General features: G+C 42.2%; 2 protein-coding genes and 1 long non-coding RNA gene across 7 annotated transcripts; 1 reads left to right on the top strand and 2 right to left on the bottom strand.

Moving 5' to 3' along the window:
* Window positions 1-32: 32 nt before the first annotated feature.
* On the bottom strand, window positions 33-1,380 carry LOC125017842. Its single transcript, XR_007113893.1, has 2 exons — window positions 1,082-1,380; window positions 33-301 (listed from the first exon to the last, which is right to left on the bottom strand). It is a non-coding gene; the product is annotated as an uncharacterized LOC125017842 (long non-coding RNA).
* Window positions 1,381-3,645: 2,265 nt separating this feature from the next.
* On the top strand, window positions 3,646-10,179 carry nfe2l2a (nfe2 like bZIP transcription factor 2a). Of its 2 annotated transcripts, XM_047600176.1 has the most exons (6): window positions 3,671-3,830; window positions 4,498-4,703; window positions 6,711-6,977; window positions 7,251-7,343; window positions 7,437-7,640; window positions 8,553-10,179. In XM_047600176.1, exons 3-6 carry the CDS (start codon window positions 6,714-6,716, stop codon window positions 9,780-9,782), a joined length of 1,791 nt encoding a protein of 596 aa, XP_047456132.1. In that variant the 5' UTR covers window positions 3,671-3,830; window positions 4,498-4,703; window positions 6,711-6,713; the 3' UTR covers window positions 9,783-10,179. The 2 variants fall into 2 exon arrangements, with proteins under 2 accessions (XP_047456131.1, XP_047456132.1); XM_047600175.1 differs by lacking the exon at window positions 4,498-4,703 and having other exon boundaries at window positions 3,646-3,830.
* A 2,475-nt stretch (window positions 10,180-12,654) lies between these two features.
* hnrnpa3 (heterogeneous nuclear ribonucleoprotein A3) lies at window positions 12,655-17,204 on the bottom strand. Of its 4 annotated transcripts, XM_047600179.1 has the most exons (12): window positions 17,187-17,204; window positions 16,992-17,058; window positions 15,777-15,899; window positions 15,497-15,643; window positions 15,206-15,416; window positions 15,035-15,124; window positions 14,863-14,934; window positions 14,177-14,224; window positions 13,838-13,981; window positions 13,593-13,706; window positions 13,430-13,500; window positions 12,655-13,327 (listed from the first exon to the last, which is right to left on the bottom strand). In XM_047600179.1, exons 2-11 carry the CDS (start codon window positions 16,995-16,997, stop codon window positions 13,445-13,447), a joined length of 1,011 nt encoding a protein of 336 aa, XP_047456135.1. In that variant the 5' UTR covers window positions 16,998-17,058; window positions 17,187-17,204; the 3' UTR covers window positions 12,655-13,327; window positions 13,430-13,444. The 4 variants fall into 4 exon arrangements, with proteins under 4 accessions (XP_047456135.1, XP_047456136.1, XP_047456134.1 ...); XM_047600180.1 differs by lacking the exon at window positions 17,187-17,204 and having other exon boundaries at window positions 13,850-13,981; window positions 16,992-17,144; XM_047600178.1 differs by lacking the exon at window positions 17,187-17,204 and having other exon boundaries at window positions 16,992-17,142.
* Window positions 17,205-17,539: the final 335 nt, after the last annotated feature.

The raw sequence follows: 17,539 nt of genomic DNA, 5'->3' as shown, positions 1-17,539 counted from the left end.
CATGGAGGAAAGGACACAGACCACGAGAAGTGCTTGAAATTGCAACTTTATTTGAGAGGAAACGGTCACTTATCAACAGAAGTACTGCGTAGTGCTATAAACTAAAACGTCCAGATGTTTGATGATTTATTTCCCACTGGTTAAAGCATTAACTCCCAAAACAAAGTTCTGTAATGCACTGACTACGGGCAATTAGAGTCTGAGTGTATCACAGAACTTTATTTGGAAAGCCACAGTGCCACCTCATAGGTTTGCCCTTGTGTGGAACCTTATCCTCCTCATGACTGGGTGCTCCTTCAACCTGCAGCAAAGCACAGAAAAAGGCAAAGGGAAAACAGGGGGGTCATGTTGTATCATGTCTTTTCTTTTATTGCGTTGACTCCAGTGCAAAATATACAACATTGAAAGAGGAAATGGCTGGTGTTGAAGAAGATGCTAAGCTGCTAAGCCCTGAATGATTTCAGGGTCAGGCCTACGGAAAGCTCCGCTGTGTGGTAGGTCCTCCCTTTCCCAGGTAAAGCAAGCCAGGTGGAGTCTTTTTATACACCGTCAGCTCAACAGAAATCATTAAATGTCTAAATATCATTGAGGTGCATGCACTATTTGATTGTACGACATCCGTCCCTTAAAAGATCCCAAAATGTCTTCACTTACCTCTTAAAGCTGGACCATCTGGTTTGTTTTAGAGTTAACACATTAACCAAACACTTTGGAGTATATCTTTATTAGGACTGTTTCACTCTTGTGCCAAGGTGTCATTGACTCTACCTGTTGAGCTGTAACAACTTTGTGAACTGAACAGGCCCGGGAGAATTAATTATTCTCTAAACAATGTAGATAGATATGATAGCAATGAGGAAAGTACAGCGGGCCAACTGAGCTCCAGGAGTATCAGGTTCTATCAGTTTGAAGATAGTTATGAGACTTGGCACTTCATCAGCACCAACTTCAGATGTGCAACCAAGAAAAAAAAAAAAGAAAAAATGTAACACAACAACTTGCCTCAACCACAGTCTTGACAGTTATTTCCTTAAGAAATAATATGATTCAGACGAAGTAAGTTCTGCAAGTCATACTGTACCTGATATAGGTAGACGCAAGGGACCAGCTGCAATCCAACACGAGGGGGGAAATAGTCTTGATCATAAAATGCAAAAGCAGAAATCGAGCAGAGGACATTGCAGTCCACGTCTGGATCCACAGTGCAAACGCCTGTTTTCACTGCGGTTGATGTCCGTCTGTGGGAGTTGCAGCGCTCTAATCGTAAGGTGGCCGACGTCGCTTTTACCTTTTCTTCCCCCAGTACTGTGCAGTTCACTATATGCAGCTGGAAGAATGTCGACGTGGAGCTGCCAAACGTGAACGCGTGCTCATGAGCGCGCACGAGAGGGGGGAAAAAATAGGCTTTTTTAGTGTAATTTCGCGCAGTGGCACAGTGAGCTGCACTTAAGTGCGAGGTTCTTTGCAGATAGGTGCTAGAGCCAGGACTAAGTGTGCTTTATTAGCCCGACATATTTCGAAAGCCACTTAATTGCATCTCGATACGACTTCTTATTTACGCTGAGGTGTCACAGTGGTCCACATTTGCGAAGGATTTCGCGTATAGCCAATTGGTCTTAAGGCAGTCTTAAATGAATCGAGCGGGATCATTTTGATCATTTTTGCTTTTTATCTGTTTTGTCCACCAGTGTTGAAAAACTTACTCTCGTAGATTAGATAGCTAGACTACTACAGGTGAAAACGTGCATTTTTGTGCCAAAATAGGTTTGAACGATGTAATTTCTGTTGTATTATCAAGAAATGTACCTAAATCTGAAGTAATCCCGATGGAGACGTATTTTCTCACGTCATACGTTTATGATACATTAACATTTAGAGTATGAGCTAATGTTGAGACCACTGAGATCCTCAATGTGGAGCCAATAACTTATTCTTGGGGTATAGGATCTATAGGAGAAGTATTCAGACCATGTGTTGTTCATAACAGCATAGTTCTGGCTAATCAGTGGAATGCTTAGCAAAACTGGTATTAACATAATGTACTTTAAGTTAATAAAGAATAGAAATAAAAATAAATAAAAACGACTTCTTACTGCTTTCTATGTTTTACAATGGTTTGAGTCAGTCTATTACAACAAAGTACATTTTATTAACATGATGAGCCATATGGAGAATCTGAGTAGTAACTCCAACTGCCAGTTTAAAGCAAGTTAGAGGTATACTTGTACTTATACTCCTGGCTCTCAAAAGATTTCATCACAGTGTGTTGCTTGTATGCAAAAGCCGAACTTCAAAAGCCACTTTCTCTTCATTGAAAAGCAACTTCCCATTACAAATAAAAACCTCTGAAACCTCCCACTTTAACAATCAGTATATGTGCAGCTTTTGAGTTATTGCTAATACAACTGTTGGATACCTATTTATGTATTATTTATGTTGGGAGACATAATGTTATAATGCCAATGTCACACGTGTAATTACATATTCCATACAAAACAAGAAGAACAAATAAATAAAATACACAGCATTATACCAAAAAGTATTGAAATAAGCTCCAGTTCAACTGACTAAATAATGTCTTACAGTTCAATACATCAATAAGCCCGACAGTTATCTGCACCTTGCTGCATCTTATTTCACCTAACTGGGTAAAACTCAAAATGCAGCCATACATTACACTGTTTTATATAGGCTGATTTTATTTATTAACTATAGTTTTCTCTCAAACCAGAATGTATTTTGTAACTGTGTGTCTGTATGAGAGAGACTGAGAAAGGTTTTTTTTTTGGTATTATTATGTATGCCATGATCATATAGGGAAATTAACAATGAAGAAATTTTGAATCTTGTAATATAAATTATATGTAGCCTACTGACAGAGATAAAGTAAGATAAGATAAGATAAGATCTGCCTTTATTCATCCCACAATGGGGAAATTGTCGTTGTTAACAGCAGCAACACATTCAGCATCATAGACAGTACACACAGTGCACATATTGGTGGGCTAAAGAATAAAATATAAGAATATCAAAAAAAATATATATAAAAAGCTATATTACAGCAAACAAGGCAGTGTTCAAGATCAAGATCATACTACTTTGACAAAGATGGACAATATTTCTGTTGAACTTTGACTGCAGGACTTTTACTCATAATGGAGCACTTTGTCTGTCTTTCTCCTAATCCTTTTGTAGTGGTCATCCAGCAACAGACAGTGACTTACCCACGGGACATCAGGGCCCCCAGGGTCTCCTAGTGCCACACCGGACACAGTCACCAGCAGGGGGCGCTAGGCACTAAACAAAACTTTTGCTGTGACGGAGTCAGGATACAAATGCTAAAATAGGTTTTAGCTTCACATGAGCTGGTTTCTGGACGCTTATAAGTAAGTGACACGAAGGTACTAAGGTAGTAGTTTATATTATTATTTAAGTAAGTATTATATAAGTTTCAAACTCACATTAATACTTTGTGTAATGCTTTTATTTGGGGAGTAGTGTGTTAAACTCTGCTGTTATCGGGCTGCTTCCTGCGCATGCGCACACGGGGCTTGTCTCCAGCCTCATAGGCCGCCGTCAGGGGGACGATCCCGGCTGCGCAGCTCGGGGGGCGGGGCCACCATTTCCGTCATGTTCATTAGATTTGGAGGAAGCAATATTTCCCTTAGCTCAGCTGCTGCGAAGGACTATATCGGCTCTGGACCGCTCGCCATTTTTATTCTGCCATTTGAGGAATAATACACACATTTACAAGTGTTAGGTGTGTGTTTTTTTTTAACAGAGACACATCCATGATGATGGAAGCTGAGGTGATGCATTCCAGTCAACAGGTAAACAGAGTATTTCTTAAAAGTGATTACTAGAAATCATAAACTTGCTGACATTGACTGCCAACTTCCCTTTTGATTTGGTGTGACAGAGTTCAGGTAAACTTTTTTTTATATAACTTTGAAATTAAATAACTCTTACATTATGGCAGTAATGGCGTCGTTTAAGACTTACAATGTAGAGATATCGGTGAGGCTGTGCTCTTTTTTTAGTTAAACACACTAAGGTTGTCCTCTGATTCGATTCTGCAAGTCATCCGCATAAGAGGCAGACAGGAAATAAAGTAGATTCTTATCAAAATAACACCTATATATTTAGATTTCCACAGTAGAATGACCTTATTCTACTTCATCTTCACAAGTTTCACCAATAGAAAAGCTGGACTCTCTTGAGGCGTTTCTCGTAACTGTGTCTCTCCTCCTCCTCCTCCCCCCTGGGCCCGAGCATGTGATCCCATATCTGATGAAGTGGAGCTTCTAACCACCATGCATGATTTCTTTAAAGCATATAATGTTGCCTTTGACTTCCTCTGTTTGTTTTCCTTCATACTTTGTCATGTGAAGTGTAAAAGAAGAGGGGAGAAAGGCCCTCGTTCTAGACTGGTTGTCCTAGATATGGTCATATATATGTTGGATGTTGAACTTTGATTATTTGTCATTTGGGCCTTAGTCGCTGGGATAAACCTGTCACAAGAAAGGGTCAGAGGAAGTGCACGGGTGACTGATGAGGGCCTAAATGGATGTTTTGGAACATGCGCAGCTGCGTTTCATCATCCTTGGTCAAGGCTTGATGTCCAGTGCGTTGTGATGAAAGGAGGGGTAATAAACCACCGGAGCCAGGCCCCCTTTGAGGCCCTCGTGTTAGGCTGAAGAGAGGTAAATGAGCAACCCACGCTAAAGGAAAACACACTCCTGTACGTGGAGGAACCGTTATCTATTACTTTGGCTTCATCTCAAAATCTTATCTGCATTTTTTTTTTCTCTCTTTTCAATGTGTTGTGTGGCAGTGTGCCGTTTATCCTGCATATCCTGTATCTGTGTTGAGGTTACTGCGTGTTTGCTCGGTGTCGTGTGGCGGAGATTTGTGGGAAATTTGAGGAGTTTTTCAGAGCCTGCTTCCTTGTTCTGGTGCCAATCCAGGTCTTGTGACAGCCGTATCACCGATAGCGTACTCGTACCCGCACGCCCACGCTGACGCAATCAATTTGCCATTAAGGCAGGTTATTAGTCGATTTTGATAAGTTACTCGGACTCCGCGGGGTTATATAAGAGCAACATTTATCAGGGGAAGTGAAAAGGCTGATTAAAATCCAGTCACGTAGGCACCAGACCTTTTTTAGGGCACTTGTGATAGTTCTTTATGGACTCGTATGACTCGTCTGATGAGTTTATAATAAGGTGTGACCAACAGACGAGTGTGTTTTCTTTTGTTCTTTTTTTGGGAAAACGTCGATGACCGTTAATAAGCGCGTTCGCACATCCCACGTTGGCGTTTTTAGGTTATTTCTACGTTCCAGCAGGAGCCACAATGTCTGGTTGTGCGCTCACCTCTCACTCGTGAGCATGCTTCATAGTAAGCAGCCTCGGTAATGTGTAATCCTTTAGTGGTCAGACTTCTGATGCAACAGTGAGGCAATCAGGGTTAGTGGGTTTTTATTTTCCAGCGCCTGAAGTCATAATAAGTGTCATCACCGTCTCAAAATACGTGTAGGTGCTTCTGCGACATTATTATTAGTTGACAGAGGTCTTATGACACAAAAACAAATGACAAATTATTGTATTTCTGTTTTTTTTTTTTTTTTTTTCTAAACAGTTCCACATCCTCTTTATTGTTCATTGTTCTGCTTTGTGCTTTGTTTTCCTCCGGTTCCCTCTTGGCGTCCTCCAGGCTGTTTCTGCTCCGTCCATGTAACTGAGTATTATGAAGCCTATCTCATAAGTTACATCTGAGGAAGAAACGGGTCACATGCTCAGACGTTTCCTTGTGGGCCAGTGTCTTGGGTTTATGCAACATCCGTGGGCCTTGTGAAACAGTTTCCTTCTGTAAATAAATTCTTGTAAAAAAAAAAAAAAAAAGGCCGAGGAGGAGAGCATCATTATTTATCTTTAGACATTCTTGTTTAAAAAAGCCAGCTAACATTCAGCCCGTTGAGGGGAAATCTACAGGAAGCGGTATCGAAATGTCGTCAGAGATGTTTGTGTTGTGTGTTGTCAGCCGCGCTCAGTCTAAACGTGGAGATAAAATGTAGGACGAGATTGTTGTGCAGCGAAGATCTGTTACCAAAACCAGCAGGTGTTTATTTGAAGACTTATCAAGGCAAAACAGCAGCCACTCCACAGATTTACATTCACAAATACATTTAATTACATTTCACCAGCCTTTCTAATAGTACTCCTGTGCGACCGTAATGTATTCTAAAACCATGTCTTGCACTAAAAAAATGCTGTAGAATAATACGACCGTTTATTTATTTAACTTCTAAACTATTTGAAAACTAGTTGTTTGCAGATTGAATCAAAAACTGAATATTTTGTGAACCCAAATCCTGGCCATTAGCGGACTTGAACGTTACAGATGAATTCACACCTTCCCGTAATGGGATGGGTAATGACCACTCGCCTTGGCAAGGGTGTCAGATGAGGATACGCGTTGGTGTGTGGTGGCAACAGGGGAAAGAGAGAAGTGCATTCATTATTCATGCAGCCCCTTGACATTAGTGCCAGTATTGTTGTCGGCGAACAGAAACCGAATAACTGGGTGTGGCAGGTGCAATGGCTTCGGGGCATGGACGCTCTTCCTTGCTCCTATTCCGACCGCGTCCTCGCTGCAGGACTGCGGGACGGCGCGCAACTCTCTAAACGCATCTGCCGTTGTCTTTCCAGGACATGGACCTGATCGACATACTGTGGAAGCAGGACATTGATCTGGGTGCCCGGCGTGAGGTGTTTGACTACAACCACCGCCAGAAGGAGCATGAGCTGCAGCGGCAACGGGAGCTGGAGGAGGAGAAGAGGCTGCATCTGGTCCGGGAGCAGGAGAAGGCCCTGCTTGCACAGCTGCAGCTCGACGAGGAGACGGGAGAATACATACCTCGCGTGCCACCCAGCGCTCCTCTGCAGTCAACCGGCGCACCTCTAGAGGTTACACAGGTACACAAATATGTCCTTATCATCCAGGTCAGGAGTGAGCCACTCCCTCCTCATTCGATAGGCTCCGGATGTGTTGTAGCTAAGGAACCACCTACTTCTGTATAATTACGGAAACGCAGGAGGGTTTGTAGTTTTGTGTCAGAGTAGCCCGCTGCAGAAACTGCTCTTCAGAGACCTAAGCTCTGTGAATGCTAACTTGTGCTGTTTTTTAAAAGACAGTGCAAAGAATGTTAGGTGGCACATTTAATAGCAGGTACTGTACTTCTCTTGCAGAATGTCGGCTTCACACAGGAGAATGGTGGTGCCATGTCATTCGATGAATGTTTGCAGCTACTGGCAGAGACGTTTCCTTTAGATGAAACGGAGGTAAGAAATCACAACGTATGTTAGCAAATTAGCGGCCTTAACTAGCATTTGTGTAAAAAAACTGCCATTCATTCATTCATTTTTGTCTCGCAGAACACTTCAGTTTGCCTGGACACATCTGCTGTTTCGTTGCCCATCAGCAGCAACATGATCATGTCCCCCGAGCAGCCAGCCATGTCTCCGGCCAGCCTCTCTCCAGGACAGCTGCCGCAGCCACCGCCACCGCCACCATCGCAGACGATGTCTCCAGATTTGGAGCAGGCCTGGATGGAGATTTTGTCCCTCCCCGAGCTGCAGGTATAATACATAGATCCTACAGCCTCTGTGGCGTGGCCCGTCTGTGTTGTGGGACAAATACCCAAAGAATGCATGAATGGCAGGAGCCTGGCATGAGAGGACAAACACTTTTTTGTCTGGTCTCATATGAGAGAGACAGGTGCACGCAGCTGTGAGGAGGCTTCATTGTTGGAACCTTTTGAAGCACTGGAGAGGGCTGGCTGCTCAAGGCGAGCTACTGTAGTTTTTATGATTAAGAACTAGGTGTATCAGTCTTAAAAGCTTTGCCCACAGCCAGAAAGGCGAAGCCTCGTGCAGAGTGGTAGTCTAACTGCTGCTTTATCAGTTTGGTTTTAAGGCAACTCTTATTTGCATAAGCAGGAGGGTGGAGCTCTGTGTGGACTGGCTGCAATCCTAATATTAAAATGCTCTGGATTCTGCAGGCTGCTGATATGGCTCAAACCGCACAAATAAGACTTCTGTGGAATTTGGTTTCAGCTCTTTTTAAGCTGCCTTGTTGAGCAGTCGGTTAACTTTACGTAACAGGAAGCTGGGAGATTTCAGCAACTGAACATCTAGTTAGGCTCGGAAGGCACAGTTGGCTACCTGCTACAACCGGCTCGGCCAGCTTTTGTCACATATCAGTCAACTGGAAAGATTGCACGGGTGCGTGGCCCGGGCCCTCGCCAACTCAATTTTTTTTCACATCTAAAATTAAATGCAGCACATTTTGCTTTAATGTATTGTCTCAAGATAATAATAATTGCTTATAATAACCCTTTGGACACGTTATGTAGAATTTGTAGGAAGTAGTCTGCCTTTTAAAACAACAGCACACTGCCACTCATTTTTACACAAAATTAAATTTACATTTTACCTGCATTGTATTTATATTAATTGCTCTGTGTCTTTCTGTTTTTTTTTTCCTTCTAGCAATGTCTGAGCATGCCAATGGAGGACACACCAAGCAGCCCCGAAGTGCAGAATCCAAACTACTCTTTTTACCCCATGACCAGTCTGACAGATGGGAAAACAAACAGTTTAAACGTCAGCCCTGCGGACTTTATGAATACTTTTGATGCCTCTGTTCCCACTATGGCTCCACCTGGCGACCTCAGCCAGATAAAGCCGAACGCTACTCAGCTAGATGCTAACTACAGCGCAGAAAACCTCTGCGACATGTTTTACCCCAGCACGGTGCTGGAGGGGAGCAACGGTCAACACGGCCTCGAAGAGCACGAGAGCACCACGACATTGTCCGACATCCCAAACAAATGCAGCTTCACATCCATGGACCTTTACAGCCTCTCGCCTGGAGAGTCATTTGACAGTGGCAAACAAAATTTGACAGATCTGCCCGACTCCGATTCGGGAATCTCTACACAATCGAGTCCAAACGCTAGTTCGCCTTCTAAGTCGGCGTATGGAGGCGGGTCCTTTGGTTACAGCGATTCGGAAATGGATGAGATGGACCACAACCCAGGGAGTGCAGAATCCGATTACTCCGAGATGTTCTCGTTAAATTACCAACCCGATGACCTCCAATCGTCAGTTTCTGTACTCAATGGGGATCCACAAGAGCTTCAGGAAATGAAACCCAAACAGCACACGTCAGACCCGGCGGAAGAGAGCGGCCACAGCAGCGCTCCCTTCACCAAAGACAAGAAGAAGCGCTCTGACGCACGTCTCTCCAGAGACGAGCAGCGGGCCAAGGCCCTCAAAATACCGTTCACCGTCGACATGATCATCAATCTGCCCGTTGACGACTTCAATGAGATGATGTCGAAACACCAGCTGAACGAGGCCCAGCTGGCCCTGGTCCGCGACATCCGCCGCCGAGGCAAGAACAAGGTGGCCGCCCAGAACTGCCGCAAGCGCAAGATGGAGAACATAGTGGTCCTGGAGACTGACCTGGACTCGCTGAAGGACGAAAAAGAGCGGCTACTGAGTGAGAAGAGCAAGAACATCACAAACCTGAAGGAAATGAAGCGGCAGCTGAACAGCTTGTACCTGGAGGTCTTTGGCCTGTTGAGAGATGAGAAGGGGGACTCCTACTCCCCGGCGGATTACTCCCTCCAGCAGTCGACTGACGGAAACATCTTCCTCGTTCCTCGCATTAAAAAGACTTACAAGAGCAAAGACAACCGCATATCTCCTTTATAATATGGTACTGCGTTTTTCATAGTACACTATGCAATAACTTTGTAGTCGCTCAGCTTTAAGCATTAGTAGCCCAGAACTATTGTATAGTTTTCGCTTACTTCTCTTGAATGTTGTAATATTTTTGATATTTTACTTCTTTTGTACTCGGATACTCTCACAGATTCTTTAACCAATAGTTTGTAAATATAAACATTATCTGCTGTTGAGAATGATGAAAATGTTACTGTATGTGTGTGTGTGTATATATATTAATATATTGTATATATCCTATTTCCGTATGCTAATGATCATTTCAATGAATGTTACATATTTTATAACTATCTCTCTATGATTTGCTGGCCACTTTATTTTTTTAAACCTGACTTCTGTGCTTTTAAATAAACCCTTCATATAGCCATGGGGCCTCCTATTTTCTGTGAGAGAACATTGTGTGGTTTGCTGCAGCCTCACCCCGTAGCGTATTGATGCCAGACGGATGTAGTCTAAGGAGCGATTGCGTAACTTACCACATGTTTAAGTCTGTACTTGACTCGAGGGCTTTAGAGAGGGCTTGGAGAACAGAATAAAAATGGAATCTCGCTCAAAGGAGAAACACGTCATCGGATTAGGCCATTTTCACAACCTGCTTGTTTGTACAGTAACCTAAATCTTTTCATTGCAGGATAGTGCTGTGAAAATAGCGTACACCCACTGCATTTTAATATGACGAATAACAAAGAGCGCCATTGTCGTGCGGGAGTGCGATCAGCGCCAAACGGGCCCTACAGCTTCACAATGGTCCGCCGGGGTGGCACATTCAAAAGTAAAGCCCTGTGCTATCAGCGCGGCCTCTGCACACACTTTCACACACACAGACGCCACCTTTGATCACCGAGCCCCTTTTATCTTCACGGCAAACCAAACGGTGGAGGAGGTTAACAAACTCAAGGACATCTGGGAATCAAACAGTAAATTCCTCTCAAGTCTGATAACAGTGGCACTCTACAATAAAGACAAACATTTATAGCTCAGCAGGCCGCCCTCAAGGACTTTTTCCTTCCAGAAATAAATCACCCGTTTCATAGAAAATGTTTTTATTAAAAAAAAAATTAAATTAAAAAAAATCACACACATTACAATATTGCACATGAACACAGAAACAACACATTGACATTCGTGTGTAGAAATGTAGAAATACTATTCCTGCTACTGACCAGGAAACAGCTGGCACATTTTGTTTTGTTTGTTTTCAAACCTGAGCAGCCTTGACCTACGTGGAATCTGAAAAATCTCACTCGATCGAAGTTAATGAAAGCGACGTGGATAAATCTTAAATGTCAAAAGAATCCAAAGTTTCTTTTAATAAAAGATCTTGACAGAATGATTCCTTAATCCTAGAATCCGTCAGCTGCAGTAGGAGGAGTTTTCATTTTCATGAAAATTCCCACAAGATATAAACTTAGTTTGAACTCGTAAACTAATTGTCAGCCCCATTTGTGGCTCTTTGAAGTTCGTCTGTGTGTATACACTTCTTGGACGGCATGCTATCTGCTTATGGCGTCAGTGAAATGTATCATTTACAGTTTCAAACTGGGAGCCACTGTTGCTCTCCACTGATGCAGTTAGTTTACATTAGCTCATCTCACTGACGTCAGAACCACTTCGTCTTCTTTTTTTTGTGTGTGTATTTCTTTTAACACAATAAAACAACTGGGATTTGCCCTGCCCTTTGGGGCGTAATCTTGTACTCGCTAAAGCTGAGTGAGACCTTGAATTTAAAGTGCATTATTTCCCTTTATTCCCACTAAAGGATGAGAAGGAATTTCTGTTTTTTTTTTCTCCATACACTTATACATCGACTATTCGGCTAATGGCTCATCCAATTTTCTTAACACAAACTTCAGATTTCTTGTCAAGTTTTCAAATGAGAAGATTTGCTTTTGGATTACTGGGCAAAGTCATTTCTTATCAACTTAGTTTCAATCATTAAAATCACTGATCAAATAATAAAAAGTTTCTCTTTCGTTTCTTGTCATGTTATTACTGTCAACATCATGTGGGCAAAGTGACTGACAGTAAGCACAATAAAATATGAAACCAACGGACGCTTTGGAAAAGAAAATACTGGATGTCTTTGTTTACCTTAATAACACGTTCGGGCCTGCACCTTGCTCAATTACAATATGCACTATTAGATTACAATAATATAAGAGCAGCCTTGGATAATATTTTAAAAAATGTCTTACCCATCCAGAACCTTCCATGTTATCAGGTCTTTACAGATTTTCAGCAAGAAGAGAATGCCTCTTTCCACATCTGTAAATCAAGCAAAGTGGTTACTCTTACCTGCTCCATCTTCTCAAGTTTGTGAAATACTCACTCAATTTTTTTTATTTATTTATTTTTTTAATGTGTCAAATCTAGTGTTTGCTGGTAAATCTGCAGTATTTCTGACTCATGGGATCTCCAGTGTGTCCAGGACCTAGTCTTTCTTCGCTAGCACCAGCTGCTGGAGACTTTAGCTAGCCTTGAAAGAGAAACAGATGCTCACTACCAGGCACGACACTGCAAGCTTCCTCCACGGGCGTTGTGCTTGACGCTGCCTTCTCCCTTCTCTCTCAAAATGCTGACTGGTCCACTGTGCTGGGGCTGAAGGCGTCCTGTCTGACAGTCATCTGCAATCTTCCACACTAGCGTTGCTGAGGGCCCAACTGCAGGTGCTCGTGGCTGTCATTTAACTCACTCAACACTGGTATAAGGTGGTGCACGGGCCCTTCTCTAGAACTACCCCAAACTCCCTTTTCATTGACCCTGATACAAGTAAATGCATACAATATACAATTTTAGTTTTTTTTTTTTTTTTCTCTGAACCAATGATGCACTGAACCTCGTGTTAATTTACTACACAATTTTATTCGGTCTTTTTCATCTATTCAAAATATTTGAACAATCTAGAGTTTGTTTTTCTGGGAACAAGAGGAGTGAGGGATTCCCTTAATTCTAATCCAGACGGCTTTATATTTGTTGACACTGGTGCCATTTAGGATTTACACACTGTGCTTTACATACAAAATCAAAATACACTTGACACTTGCAATCATAATATCTTCAAGAAAGAAACAATGCGCAATTCTACGTTTATCTAAGGGCCTGACATAACTATGCTAGTTGACAAAATCCAGGTTAAAAGACATAAGATTAATTGGCCAGCAGAAAACTAACCCATGTAAAAAAGAAAAAAGTAGATATTTAGAACTGACTTCAGATCAAAAAAACAATTTACTCTTTACCCCTGATACCATAGGCACAATACACACACTTCAGACGCACAAAAGGAAAAGAAATTTGCTCAGTAGGGAAACATCTATCACAGTTAAGGAAGGGTATCATCTGCGCTCATGTCTTGTGTATACAGTCCTTCTTCCATAAACTTCTCCGATATAGCTGCGGTAATGTCTGACTTGTGTGTTCCTCTAATGCTTTCAGATGACTGCCTCAAAGTAACCTGCAGCTTTCCTGACAATTCCTTTGCTCACCTCCTCGCCTCTCCTGCTAAGAACTGAAGCCTGTTGAATGGATACAGGATAGAACAAACAGTTATTCTGCACTTTCATGGGCTCACTCTGTACTGTGCTCTGATGGGAGGTGCGAAACTGAATGCAACTTACCAAAACATGAAACAATTAATATCGCCGGGAGTTGAAGCCACCTCCGCCTCCGCCACCGGAGCCGTAGCCACCTGTGGATAAACATCGATCGCAACAAATTATCTTTGCTAAAAAGTGACGTTGTTACATAGTGTTTTAGGAGTGTCATTAAAAAAAAACTCACCACCATAGGGTCCAGAGTTTCTGCCACCAAAGTTGTTTCCCTTCATGGGTCCGTAACTGGACTGCTGGCCCCCATAATTTCCAAAGTCGTTGTAATTTCCTCCACCTCCATATCCTAAAGATTTAAGGCAATTCCAAGGCAAGACTTAATTTGAGGAGTCTCTGTGCCACTCTTCCTATTTACATGAAACCAAAAGCTCAAGATACAAAAATTCACAAAATTTCTGGAGTACATAAAACTGTTACCTCCATCATTACCTCCGTAACATCCATCACAGTTGCCACCAAAACCACCACCTTGGTTGCCATACCCAGGGCCACCACCACCACCTCCATAGCCCCCTCGGCCACCCCCATACCCCGGTCCACCACCATAATTTCCACCTGGACCTAGGAAAAAAAAAAGAAAAGTTACAATATAACTTTACAATTCAAATATGTGGTTATAAAGACACTGCTGTAAAGCATCTTGTTACTGGTGTGTTGTAAAAGAGCTCAAATTATAAACCTCTAAACCTATAACACAGCCATAAGTATTGACTCATTTGACTTCGCAAAACAGTAAAGCACACTTTAACTTCTCACCATTGTCAAAATCGTCGCCATAACCACCACGACCTCCACCATAGCCACCTAAAATACAGAGAAGGCAAAATTAGAATTTGCATTTAGCAGCTAAATGAAGGTGGATGAGGTTCCATCCACACCAATATCCATAAAAACTCCCTCAGCTCAAGGCTTCTGTTTAAAACCGAAGTTTCAAACATGTACTTAGGATGATAATACTGTTATGACCGTCAACATTTCATAAATACATCCAATGTACTGTGTCATGTCAGCCATGTTGAAAAGACATTAATGTCACTTAATTTGCGTATTATTGAAAAACATCATCTGATGTGCTCCATAACTGAGATGCAACTAGGCCAAGTTGAGAAACTGGTTTTACGAGGCAGTCATAGTCACATTACAGGTAATTTCCTTACGACTGTAAGTGTTACTTTGTTTTATGACCCAGTGTGGACGCAAAGTTGGACCCGCTATCCTCCTCTTGGTTTTGGTTTGCAAAACAGACTGGTTTAGTTTTTTATTTTAATGCAAAAAAAAAAAAAAAAATGATATCTGTCTTTTGCCCGATGGAAAACGCAGCATTTCCGCTCTGATGTCATAATGCTTGTGCAGGATACTGTGTAAATATCACTGCGAAATGTATTTGCATTAGTGTGGTTAAGACCAAACACAATTTTATCTCGCATGCAAATAATACCCACCCCGGCCAAAGTTGCCGCCACCTCCAAAATTACCCCCTCTGCCCATGAAATTTCCTGATCCTCCGCTCCTGCCTGATATAAAGATAAGTGTCATTCTGGTTTATTACATGAGGAACTGTACACAAAAAAATAACAGCAATATAACTTTCATCATCACTGATGGCATGCTCACCCCTGCTACCGGAATAAGAATTCATCTCCTGTTTTGACAGCGCTTTCCTTATCTCACAGTTGTGGAAGTTGATTGTGTGAAATTTCTGACCTGTAAGAAAAACAGGAAACACGCTCTCATACGCTGTGTCGTGTTTAATAATGGCCAAGTTTACTCTAAACAACTGCATACCAACAATTTTGTCGACAGTGTCATGGTCATCGAAAGAGACGAAGCAGAATCCTCTCTTCTTCCCTGTGAGGCGATCCTCCATGATCTCAATGCATTCAATCTTTCCGTATTTCTCAAAATACTCGCGAATGTGGCACTCCTCAGTGTCCTCCTTGATACCGCCGACGAAGATCTTCTTCACTGTCAGATGGGCACCGGGTCTACTGGAGTCCTAAATCAGAGTAGGTCAGTGGGCACGGAGCAAACAATAACAGTGCTTTATTGCTCTCTAGTTTATCTTTATTTTTGTACCTCTCTGGACACGGCCCTCTTTGGCTCAACAACACGACCATCTACTTTATGAGGTCTTGCTTTCATGGCATCATCGACTTCCCTGACAGAGGAGTAGGTTACAAAGCCGAAGCCTCTCGATCGCTTGCTACTTGGATCCCTCATCACCTGCAAATGTTGATGAGACAAAAAAAAAAAAAAATTAGCAAGAACAGTTTAAGAGGCGTGAAGCTAGGATTGCATGATTTTATTGTCGTTCAAGATCATCGTTCGTTGCGCAGGTTAAGAGAAAACTACAAACCACGCAATCTGTGAGAGTTCCCCATTGTTCAAAATGGGCCCGTAAACTCTCCTCCGTGGTTTCAAAGCTCAGTCCACCAATGAAAAGTTTTCTGGGCTGCTCCGGTTCTTTAGCTTCACGGTCCTGCAGGTAAACATGAGAACAAAATGTGATTGCAGCTGTGAATAAAGCCTCAAAAACTGTTGTAAAGAGCTAAGACATATTACAAAACATCCACATTAAAAATATTTTTCAGATTCAGAGATTTGCGCACACAAAATAAGCCTAGCTAACATAAGCCTATGTTACTGCAGCGGCAAATGGGTGAAAGTGGTTTGAGCATAATGATGTTGTCAGTTTGATGTATTTCCTCAAACTTGCGGGTTGGTTGACAGAGCAGATCAGTCTGTTCTTGAAATGGGTGTGCTTGCTTTGCATGGCTGAAACTAATCACATTTTTCTTCATGTCTAAATCCACTGACAAAGGGGACACGACAGGGAAGTAAATGAAGGGAGAGTTCGCAAAAAAAGGATGCAAGAACAAGGGTTTCAGCGGTCTGCACTTTCACCTGGTTACTTTGAGCATGCTACGACTGCTCTAACGATCAATCGTAAATAAGTGACATTTCCCTCAGTGGTTACAGTGGTATTTGACAGACAGCTAGGCGTTGTCCTTTAAGACCAATACTAATACTTATAATGATAATAGTAATGATGGTGTGTGCGTGGCAGGGTGCGCCTCCTGCGAGGTGTTGAAGGGAAAAAAAAAGCTTCTCTACAGTTTTGATACCAGAGCTTAACATTACTCACTGTGTCACGACAAGCTATATAACTAAAAAGAGGGGAAATGCTCAAGTATTAGCATCGTGTGGCTAAGCCGAGGCCTGCTTGACAACAAACGGAAGTAAGCTAACGTTATCCAAGCTACCATTAGCTTACTCCAGGACAGCGGCAAGTTGATACATCGTGTTCAAAAATATCCTGTGACCATGTTTATATAACAATTACCCAAAATATACGCACTTCTCTAACGCCACACAGTTCGCTATCAGTAATTCTGATCACCACTAGCTTAGCAGTAGCATTACTGTACACAGCCCTGACTCTTGCCGACAAGTCACATATTAAATATACCACAACTCAGTCTGTAGTATAGCTTTGTTAAAGTGCAGCCATGGCCTTCGTGCATTTGAACAAATAGCCTTATTTAATATACAATATTCGCCAGCACCTCACCTCCATTTTGCAGCAACCCTGACGCAGGTCGGAAGTGGTCACGTGACGGTGTCGGTCTGGTTATCAGCTAGTATGAGGGACAGATGATTTGTACACATGGATAGTTGGACTTATAAACTGTTCTTTTTATTATTCACAGAATTTCCTGACACTCTGAAAACTGGAAAGGGCTTTGAACTTAAAAAGAAAACATACTTGGCAGGTGATCCACTTGACTCGACTTTCACCTACTTAGACTGTCTGCCTTTAACCAATCAGAACCCTTCTTGCTGTCGTCACCACATACCTGTCACACCTTTATCGCGAGATCAGCTTCCTTTCAAGTTCGTCTTGGTTTACAATTACCTACAGACGCTCAATGAAGCGTGTATGGCTGACGCATGCACATATTTAGACAAAACATAATGTATATCAAAGGTAGTTGCACAGCTAGTTGAGTACACTCTGTTCTTTACTACTGCCTCGAGTTGAATAATGAAAACTATGATAATTTGCGACATCTACTGGTGATAGAGGAACACGCCTTGAACATTTTCTCCATACAGAGG

This window comes from Mugil cephalus, chromosome 12, assembly GCF_022458985.1.
Source record: "Mugil cephalus isolate CIBA_MC_2020 chromosome 12, CIBA_Mcephalus_1.1, whole genome shotgun sequence".
NCBI classification, from domain to species: domain Eukaryota; kingdom Metazoa; phylum Chordata; class Actinopteri; order Mugiliformes; family Mugilidae; genus Mugil; species Mugil cephalus.
This window is presented reverse-complemented; position numbering and strand designations above follow the sequence as displayed.